Source organism: Triticum aestivum, chromosome 1D (genome assembly GCF_018294505.1).
Source record: "Triticum aestivum cultivar Chinese Spring chromosome 1D, IWGSC CS RefSeq v2.1, whole genome shotgun sequence".
NCBI lineage: Eukaryota > Viridiplantae > Streptophyta > Magnoliopsida > Poales > Poaceae > Triticum > Triticum aestivum.
Window position 1 is genome coordinate 394,878,120 of NC_057796.1, and position 11,014 is coordinate 394,889,133.

Below are 11,014 nucleotides of genomic sequence, written 5' to 3' on the forward strand. Positions count from 1 at the left end.
GCTAGCCATTTGAGCGCTATGCAAATTTTGGGTGATCATAAGTGTTTCAGGACAAAACAGAAACATGTCCAATAAATACAGCTGCACCTTTGCTACTGTTTTCTAGATTTATTTTAACATAAAGGCTAAAGAGACACTAACTAGGAATATTATGTGTATGTTTGTCTTGTTGGTTCACCGACCCATTTGGGGGGAATGCATTTGCATCAGACTATCAGATCTTAGTCGTTGTTCATTCATACCATACTACATTTCAAATAGGGAAATGATTCCCTTCAACCAGCTGATTTCTTAGATCTCATCCGTTGCCTCGCTCGCACAACACGTGCCCCACGTGACATGCCGCTGGCTCGTGGCGATTTTTCTGGCAATTTCTGCAACATCACCAATGTTGCACAAGTTTCTTCCGTAACATTAGCTATGTTGCAAAAAGACGAAGACGAAAAAAGAAATTCTGCAACCAAGCCTCTGCTACAAAAAAAAATCTGCAATAAAACCTCAGTTGCAAAAAAAATGCAAAAAGATGAAGACGAAAAAAAAAACAATTCTACAACAAAGCCTCTGTTGCAAAACAATATGCAGCAAAACCTCAGTTGCAAAAAAATTATGCAACAAGACCTTTGTTCCAGAAATTTTGTGCAACAATACTTATGTTGCAATGATCGAGGGTGCTGATGCGCCAGATCTGATGGCCCGCGAGTCGGCCGATCTTTTTTATTATTATTTTCTGGCTGATCTTTTAAAAAGATCAGCCGGCGGACGCGTAGCAGTCCCGTGTCAAATAAGGTCATGATGCATAACTCTCATTTTTAACACACATAACATGTGTTTCTCTTTTCTGCTTATAATGAATGTGACATTAATCTCTTCTTTTTTTGCAGTGTCTCTTTTTCCCTCTTTGAGCTACTAGCTAGTTTCTTAGACATGCCGTTACGCACATCATCAGTTAATTGAGTAAATGCTACTGTCTTATTCCATTCTTTTGCCTCACGTCCCGCTTTTGTCGTGTTCCCATGTGAACAGGTGCAGGCTATATGTTTCATAGATTGCCACTCATGTACATCAGGTAAAAAAAATCTGCTGTTGCAAAGATAGTTGTTTTCTTATGGGGAGTGAATATGGATTTTACCACTTGTGGATCGTGCTGAGAATTTTTCTGTGGCTCACAATATAGCTGAGCTGCTACACATGACTATTGCTGAGCTTAGAGACATGGATCCTTGGGAAACAGAGTTATTCTTTTGGGTCCTGTTCAGTTTCATGTGTCTCGCTGGGGCTCACAATATAGTTGAGCTGCCAGACAAGACTATTCTCTTGTGTCCTGTTCGGTTTCATTTGCCTCGGATCTGCTTCAATGCTTCACACATTCACCTTCAGGCTTCAGCTCCAATCATCCGTGAAGTCCAGTACTTTATTTCCTTGTGAGCAGCTGATCAGCTAACATCCTTTTCGTTTGTTACCTAACTAGATAGGTGGCGCGGCTTGCCGCGCGTTGCCCGCCTCACGGCGAGCAATTCACTCAAAAAAACCATTTGTACAACATATTTGGGAAATCAACTAAACAATAGTTGAGGAAAACATATCAAAATTATAAGCTTCTGGGCAACTTAGGTATCCTTGTCCATGATAGATGATAAAGAGCATCAAGAAAAAAAGTTCCTTGTCCATGATAGATGGAACAGAGAATCAAGAAAAGGCTAGTTGACATACCTACAAACAGAAATTAAAAGATTGTTTATCAACATTCCATGCAGCAGCTTGCAAAATTAGAAAAAGGGCACTAACATGTATGCCTTTGGAACTGGAATAGGACAGAAATTAAAGACTAAACTATTGAGTTGATTTTTGAGATATTCTAACTAATAGTGTCACACATGTATTAATTAAAATTTCACATGTATTAATTAAAATTTCCTTATCACCAAGCTGTACCATTTAGGAAGAAATGCTATTTTTTCTTTAAGTACCTACTAATATACTTTGATAAACTAAATACACTTCCTTGTCTGCTTGTCCGATCAACGGCGGCAGCCGCTACCGCCTTCCCGCCGCTGCCGTCGAGCCTCCCGAATTGCGAGCTTGTTCTTTACTTGTGCATGGGCGTCCGCTGTGCTCTCCTCTTCGTGCATAGACCCTGATAGTGTGTCCCTTCTTTCCAATCTCCCTTTGACCGTGCGTGCATTCTTCCATGACGGTCACCATGGCGGCTATGCCGTCAACGTCATTCCCCGGTTATCCAAGGAGTGCGTGAGCCTCCATGCCCGGTCCTGTTCCTCATTGCAGCGGTGCCGGAATGAACACACATGGGCTTGGGAGCATTGATGTGACGAAAGGTCTTGACCTTGAAGGTAAACTATCTATCCTAGAGGTACCTAAATGGATGGAGAGAAAAAGTCACAGGAAAGTAGAAGGAAACTCAACTTATAGGAATGGAATGACTATGAACATCAGCAACAAAATAGGGATAACCAACCTATGTTTGCAGCAGACCAAGGAAGTGTACCAAATCCAAAATGATGTCTATGCCAAGTCAAAAACAATAAAATGTACAGAATAGCCAAACAAAAGCAGATAGCTTCCCTTGATAGATGAAAATTGCGTATTTAATCATTTTTGTAAACCATGAAATAGATCCTTGGTTGCAACCCATGTTTCTTTCATATAATTAATCTCAGAACCAAATCAAAACTGGTTGTAAGCCTACCACTACTAGGAAAAGGCCTACTAGTGGCGCACCAGTTTTGCCTACTAATGGCGCACTACTGGTGCGCCACTAGTACCACGCCACTAGTATTAAATACTAATGGTGCATCACTGGTGCGCCATTAGTATCTGGTATACTAATGGCGCACCGTGGTGCGCCATTAGTATAGACCAACATGCACCATTAGTGTGCCTCCCAGGGGGCGATATTTACACATGTGCTTTGCCATACTAATGTCGCACTGTGGGGTGATGCGCCATTAGTATCCTTTGGCATACTAATGGCGCACGTTGGGGTGATGCGCCATTAGTATGAATATTAGGGATTATTTTTTTTTCTTTTCTGATATTTGCACAGGTTACAAAATATATTATTGGACAGAGTATAGACAGCACCACACAGCAACAGCAGATTCATCGAATACAATAGAAGATTAGTCTCCGAATACAATTCATCATATTAGTCTCCGAATTCAAAAGACCGAACAAAGATAGAACATTACAAGTCTCGAGACCGCGAGTAGCGAGTTTGTCTTCACATTACAAGTCGATATCGATCATCTAAACTACCATCACATAGAAGAGAGCTGCGGTCATCACGATGAGCATCATCGCGATGAAACTGGTCTTCATCCGGTTCCTCCAACGCTCCCTCCTCTCTCCCGCTAGATAGCGCGCGTATCTAGATTCCGCCTCCGCCCTAGTGGTGTACCCTTTGTAACTGTTACCGCTGAAACGGTGAACCTGTCTCCGACACTCCTCCCAGTCGTCGTAGACTCCGGGAACCTTACCCTTGTACACGACATACGACGGCATCTCTATGCACTAGCCAAACAACAGACAATACATAAGCAATATATAAGTATGCAACAAAAGGATCGGAAGAGAAAAGCAAGACATTAATAGCACGATTCATGGTCCTACTAATAAATAGCATCGATTACATCTAAGTTGAACGACTGTCCAAACCAAAGAGACATACAAGTTCATTAAAGTTTAATTACAACATGAGCTAATCGATGTTTCAGAACTACACATAGCATCACTACTTTCGACTCGACTCATGGGACCGGAGCGTGGATGAAGCCGCCGTCTTTCGTGATGGTCATGAAGTCGCGGGCGTTGTCAGCCTGCATTTGTAGCGTTGTGTCTATCTCACTGTTGGACGGTTGATATTTGAGGTAGAACTGCCCCGAGGTACGAAGGACATCTTGATGGATGATTTCTGCAAACTCCGACTGGATGCGAAAGAATTCTTGTCGGATGTCCGCGTTCTGGATTGCCGCCAAGCTTGCGGCCCAATCTTTGAGATTATTTGGTAGCAGAAGGTGATTATGGTCCCGTACGATCGCCCGCATGTGATGGAGGGCGTAGTAGGCATCCTTCTGACCGCCAGGCGGCTGCTTGACGCAGGGGAACGTCGTATTGTGGGTGAACACGTGCCTGCTGTACCTACGAGCTGGCCTCTTAAAGGTGCCTCCAGATGCGGTGTAGCCGGGGAGAGCATCATCAAGAACTTTCTTGATATTTGTGTAGTCTATCTTGGAGTCACGGTCCGGGTCGAAATACGTGGCCATGGAATATTTCGGGCTTAAGAGGATGAGTGTGCAATGTGTGTCACTGCACAGAACACGGAATGTTAGAAAAAAAGAACGATCAAAATCTAAGAAATCATATGTTACGGGGCGGTTAGGGGATGACTTACTCGGGAAAGTAAGGCACGAGGAAGTTATCCTTATCTGGGTTTGCCAGAATGACGCCTTCGAGGTGTGAACTCGCGACTTGCCGGTCCCCAGCGCTGCCCAACATCTTGGCACGCATGTAGAAGGGGTCGACTATCACAATGTCCGGGGTCTTGTCTCTAATGATCCGCATCTCCATACTCAGCGAAAACAGCCGAACGAAGGTGTAGTGCAGCGGATGAAGGTTAAACATAGCAAAGATGTCATCAAACCGCAGGACGATCGTACCCCCGACGGCGCTATCCACAAAGCCCTTGCCCTCTGGCACCTTGGCCACGAAAACCGGGTATGCCACATCATTCTCTCTGAGACGCCGCTTCTCCAAAGAAAGAACACTGTCATGCAGACTCCGCATAGCACCGGTTGCAGCATTGAGCATATTTGTCGGTAGCATCGCCCTACCCGCCACATGCACCCTCCTCGAGATATCCTTAGGTGAAGGTGGCCCGTCCTGAGCACGGATCGTACTCGGTGCCGGCTGGCTCGCACCGGCGCCCTTGTTAGTCTTTCGTTTCCGTCCCTTCTTCTTGATCTGCTGTAATGGGATCGAGTTCTGCTCACAGACCGCCTTCTTGAGCGTGTTGGGGCTGATAATATTTCGCACCTCACCTATCTGAGGCTCGGTGAAGGCGGCAGCTGGAGGCGTCTCCTGAGAACTGAACGCCAGACGACGCCTGTTGCAATTGGGTTTCTCCGCCGTACCAGCTAGATCGCGGTCGTCTTTTTCAGGGTTGGGTTCTTGAGAAGGAGGCCCGCAGAACTCGTCACCGTACCCATGTTCGGCAAAGTACTTATCGACGTTGGTAAATGTACCGTCGTCGTTGTCGTCGTCGTCCGGATCCTGTGCCATAGGGATGTCCGGCATGTCCGGTAGCATTGCGGCGTTCTTGCCATGGCTTGGCGCTGGCACGATTGGCGGTCTTGTCTGTGGGGTGGTGTCCCCCGCCCCCAAACGAATCTGGCTCTTCGGCCAAAGCAGGGGCCAGCTTACGCAGGCGCTGAGGGTCATCACATCATCTTCGTCGGCCCCAGCGGGTCGAATCGGAGGTAACAACTCGTCGCAGCCTGGCAGCACCCGAACCAGTTCAACCCTATACAAGGTGGGTGGCATCGGATTACCGTGGAACACGCGGTTGCCCGGTTGAACGATTCTGCCCTTGGCGACATCGACCAACTCGCCGCCCACGAAGTGCAGGAGACTGCAAGGAACGTCGGCGGCGCCCTGCGAAAACATGTAGGGCGTCAGGGATGCCCAGTCAAAGGCAAGGAGATGAAGTCATCGGCCGAGAGGCTTAGTTACCGTGATGCCGTCGAGCTCGGCTAATGTCGAGGCACCGCCAACGGCGGGCGTGCAACTGATGGAGGGGCCGCTTGCTGGCGAGGTGCCGGCCGGCGTACACCCGGGTGCATTAAGCTCCAATGCCCGTGCCGGCGCCGGAGACACGAATACCGCCTCCGCCGGAGACACCAATGGCGCCGCCTGCGCGTTGTGCGAGTTGCTGGCCATGAAGCTGGGAACCGGGGGAGGCCCCTGTTGGCCGCCCGCAATCCACGTCGTCAGCCCCTGAATCAAGGTAGGCACCATGGCTGTGAGCATCGTTCCCAGTTGTTGTTGCACTTGCTCTTGGACAATCTCCGGAATCCGCGCCACTTGTGCCTTGAGTTCTTGAACCTCGCGCGACTGGCTTTCCGAGCTGGTCTTTTTCTCCTTTCGCCCACCAGCGGTACAGTATGACGACCATTTTGTGGACAAGCCTTTGCCGGCCACATGACCAGCTGATGACGGCTTACTGAGCTTATCCTTGTTTTTCATTACATTCAACGCCCTATTTAAAGTGGTGTCGAAAGGGGAGCTCTGAGACGACCCCGCGGTACTGCTTTCAGCCTCTTGCGGAAGGAATGTGAACCATTTAGAAATTTGGCTTCATTAATTAGAATGCAACCATATGGAGCTAATTACGCGGGGGTGTATTCCTTACCACAACAAGCTCAAGCGCCCTGGTCTTCGGATCCGTGGTAAGCTCCTTTGTTACCGGGTCCTCCTTGTACCGGGCCCTGACAAAGTTCCTGGTCTGCTTGTCACGGTATTTCTCGAAGCGGGGCGGTAGGCCTTGCTCGGCACGCTCCGTGTCCTCCTTGTCCCATATAGGCTCCGCCACTCTGTAACCGCCGGGACCGAGTTGGTGGACCCCTAAGTTCAACTGCCGCATTTCTTTCCCCCACTGACTTGATTCGGAGGTTGCGCTGCTCTCGCACTTGATCTTGAACTCCTTGTAGTCATCTTCGCTGATCAAAGGATATTTCGCCTTGATCTTCTCATAACTATCACCTTTTTCAATCATTGCCTTCACCGTGCTTCTCCAAGTAGACAGGGCCGTGCTCATCCTCGTGAGGGCGGCACTGTTCACTTTATTCCCTGAGAGGCGTGTGTTTGCAAAGTCAGCGGGGAACTTGTATCGTTCGTGCAGCTTCGTGAAGAGGAGGCTGCGCAAATTCCCTCGGTCCTTATGCCTTAGGTTCTCGGTGTTGATCGAGACGGTGCTCCGGAGAATGCACCCGAGCTGAACCGAGTACCCCTTGACTATTTCTTTGGGCGCCGTTGGATGCCCGTCGGAGTTCACTTCAGTAAATTCCTCCTTGACGGTGCCGAGCACGCTCGGGCGCCGGTCCTTCCGTTGCCTCTTCGGTTGGCTGCCATCTGTGCGTGCGCCGCCATCATCAGTGGTGGCATCCTCGGCGGCACCATCAGTGGTGTCATCCCCGACGCCACTAGGGGTTGTGTAGTCAGGATCGGTGTCTTCCGCGGCGTCCTCATAGCGGTGAGGTTCTTCCTCCAGCTCCTGGGACAGCTCCCAGAATTGCTTGCCGCCCGAACCGCCGGCCTCATCGTTGTGGGCCATGTTTCGCTCTAAATAGGAAAAAAGTTTGGTCAAAAAGTTGGTTATTGTCAAGGAACAAGATCATGGTCTCATCATTTAGGGTTTGTCGACACCGAGGCATCCTAAAAGCTAAGCTTTTATCATTTAGGGTTTGTCGACGCCGAGGCACCCTAAAAGCCTAAGCTTTCATCATTTAGGTTCTTATCGACACCGAGGCACCCTAAAAGCCAAGGTTTTATAATTTAGGGTTTGTCGACGCCAAGGCACCCTAAAAGCTAAGCTGGGAAGGAGAATTCTAAGTTGGGCCTAATCACTTGGCTCTATTGCCACCTATGGTTTAATGCAGCAAGAATAAAGGGGCAGTTGATCCTACTTAATTAAGTACTAAGATACCCCGGCCCATGCATTAGTCGCAAGTACCCCATATGTCCTATTTTTAGCAAAGTCATGCTAAAATTCACGGAAAATTTCAGCATGACCTTTGCTGAAAATAGGACATATGGAGTACCCGAATTTGCCGGAACGGAAGTTAATCGACATTCGGCAAACTCAAGGGCCTCTCGGGGTACCTGCAAAATCATTATCCCCGCGTAATGAAGTCCCCAATGGGTCATTTCAGAAGATCACAAGTAGCATCATCACAAGTACAACATCATCACAAGTACAGCAGCAGCAGCAGTGAATACAGGCATAACAGCAACAGCAGCAGCTTTATTCTTCTTCTTCATAAACACTAATTGTCTAATTGAGCAATACAGCGACAGTGTGAACAAATAAAAACACAAACTACACCTACATATTTGGGTACCTCTATGGTAGTAACATGCCATGCTCTGCCTAGAGCTACTGCAGCAATCATTGTTATACATTTCTCTGAATAGTATATATGGCTTGAAATGGCAGAACAGGTTACAGTAATTAGATGAATGAAATGCATAAGTGTTATACATTTCTCTGAATAGTATACAAGGTGGTGTAGATCTCTAAGGAGCAGCATTAAAAGGGAAGGGCGTGCGGCAAGATGCCATCAAGCTCCCAGCAGCAATGGTCACAAGTGACAGGAGCTGTGCCTGCCACTAGGATGAGCACTTTTAATTTTTTGCTTCTTCTTTTTTTGAGATAGAAGCACTTTCAGTCTCAGAAACAAAGATCACACAGCTTTATAAAATCAACTTTACAGGAAGTATTCGTGTAAGGAAACATTAATAAGTATCTAAGTGTTTTCAGTTCATTTTATACAAAAGACAAACAACAACCCTTTTCTTTTACACGGAAGAAAATGCTAGTACTGTGTGATAAGCTTTAGAAAATGGAGTACTTACAGCAACTGTGCAGGCAATCAATCCAGGCTTCTCCCGGTGATCCAAAGCAACAAAGAATAGAAGAAAAGCACCAATATACCAGGGAATTGCAGCCAAGAAGAACCCTAGTAAGAACCTTCAAAACAAAACCAACATAAAGTCTTTAATATGGATTGATTGTGCTTTCATTTTAAATTTGCAGGTAAGAACAATGAACTTATAGAAACTCCTTAATATGAATATTATACCGATGATAAAAGAAGTGAGACAAGAAGTGTCTCCAGCCTTGAGTAGATTCCCGAGACCTGAAGGTTGTTCACCCTGCTCATATCAAATATTATGTTGTATTAGCAGCAAGTAGACAAGCCTCCATACAGCAAGCCCTAAATGATGAATGAACTGGCGTGGCACATTAAAATTAAGAAAGGACATCACAAGTAACTCAGAGGCATCACAAGTAAATTAGAGCATCACAAGGCATTAGTAGTTCAGTACATGAACAAGTTTTACAAAGCACTTATGTGAGTTACCACTTATTGCAATATACATTATTACATTGTAGTTATTACAAGAAACAAAATTAATAATACTCCCTCTGATGCAAAATAGAACCAATACCACGACACTTATTTTGGATTGAGGAGTACTATTTTTTTTACACCGGTGACCTGTTTGCTTGCATAGGCACTTATCGATATGTTAAGAGTGAAAGCTGATCGATGGACAGATAATTTGACCTGAGAAACAATTTTGTATACATTAAATTAGCTTTTGGCTTTTAATGTTGTGATGCCATGTGATTTTACTCATTTCAGTATGCAGCTAGCAACTCCACTTCTCAAACCGGATTACTTTAGCCCATTGACTCAACAAAAGTGGTTTTGATGCTGACTTGGCATGGTTTCGACCACTGATGGCCCACGTGGTAATCTTTTTCCTCTTTCCATTTTCATTTAGCTGGGCATTTCATTGAACAATTGATGAGGGTCGAGCAACCAGAGGGGGTAGCCGTGGAGCTTGTGTGGCTCGTGGCAGCACACGCAGACAATGCAAGCGGCCAGAGAGCTGCAGCACGACCAGCCTTGTGGGACGAGCGGGGTTAAGTGGCTACGGCGAAGTTTTTGAGCCCGAGCAGATATTGGCGCCGCTGCTCTTTTCGTCTTCCTCGGGAGGGAGGAAGGAGGAAGGAGGAGAGGTACCTGGGCGGGCGCGGCCGGTCGCCGGAGGGGTCGGGGTTGGGGGCAGCGGCGTCGAAGGGATGGCTCGAGGGCGTCCGAGCTCGTCCGGGTCCTCGTAGTCGAAGAGGAAGACGGCGGCGGTCCTCCTGGGCGCCTCAGTTGGTCGTGGGGAGGCCGGCGGCCACGTGCTTTGCGGGTCGGCGCGGGGGAGCTGCAGTGGTGGGGCGCGGGGGAGCTGCATTGGTGGGCGGGGCGGGGGAGCTGCAGTGGTGGGGGGCGCGGGGGCGGCGGGGGTGGAGTCCGGCAGGGGTCGGGGCGGCGGCGTCGTGGGTCGGGTCAGCGCTCGGGTGGATCTGGCGAGGGAGAGGGACGAAGGGGATCTGGCGAGGGAGAGGGAGCAATTAGCTAGGGGTGAAGCTTACTAATGGCGCACCCCGTAGCGGTGCGCCATTAGTATTTCTTTTAGATAGCAATGGCGCACCCACGATCGGTGCGCCATTAGTAATCTTTTTTTTATATAGCAATGGCGCACCAGCTAGAGGTGCGCCATTAGTAATCTTTTTTATATAGCAATGGCGCACCAGCCAAAGGTGCGCCATAAGTAATAATTTTTTATAAAAACAGTAATAATTTTTTGAAAATATCATCAAATTTGTTATTTGAAAATATTTATGAATATGAAAAAATATCATCAATTTATTATTTGAAAATATCATCAAATTTGTTATTTGAAAATATAATCAAATTTGTTTTTCTTTTGCAATTTTAGTTGCATTCATTTGTGACGGTGGAGCGGGCCGGAGAGGGTGCGGGGGGTCGGCGGCGGCGGTGGAGCGGGGGAGGGTGCGGTGGGTCGTCGGTGGCGGTGGAGCGGGGGAGGGTGCGGGGGTCGCCGTGGCGATGGAGCGGGGAGGGTGCGGTGGATCGGCGGCGGCGGCCGGTGGAGCGGGCCGGGGAGGGTGCGGGGGAGCGGGGCGGTGGGTCGTCGGCGGCGGTGGAGCAGGGGAGGGTGCGGGGGGTCGGCGGCGGCGGCCGGTGGAGCGGGGGAGAGGGTGCGGGGGGTGCTCGGCGGCGAGGGGGACCGGATCTGGCGAGGTGGGATAGCGATCGAGATGGAGGGGGATCGAGATCGAGTGTCCATGAAATTTAAAAATATTCATGAGTTCAAAAAGTGCCCATGAAATACAATCGAGAAATGAAGGCTACAATTT

The 11,014-nt window shown here is 48.1% G+C and overlaps 1 protein-coding gene across 1 annotated transcript; it reads right to left on the bottom strand.

Moving 5' to 3' along the window:
- Positions 1–1,697: 1,697 nt before the first annotated feature.
- Positions 1,698–6,258, bottom strand: LOC123159618 (uncharacterized). Its single transcript, XM_044577437.1, has 6 exons — positions 5,896–6,258; positions 5,050–5,286; positions 4,409–4,896; positions 4,164–4,323; positions 1,794–1,801; positions 1,698–1,710 (listed from the first exon to the last, which is right to left on the bottom strand). The coding sequence occupies exons 1-6, from the start codon at positions 6,256–6,258 to the stop codon at positions 1,698–1,700; spliced, it is 1,269 nt and encodes a 422-aa protein (XP_044433372.1).
- Between the last annotated feature and the right edge of the window lie 4,756 nt (positions 6,259–11,014).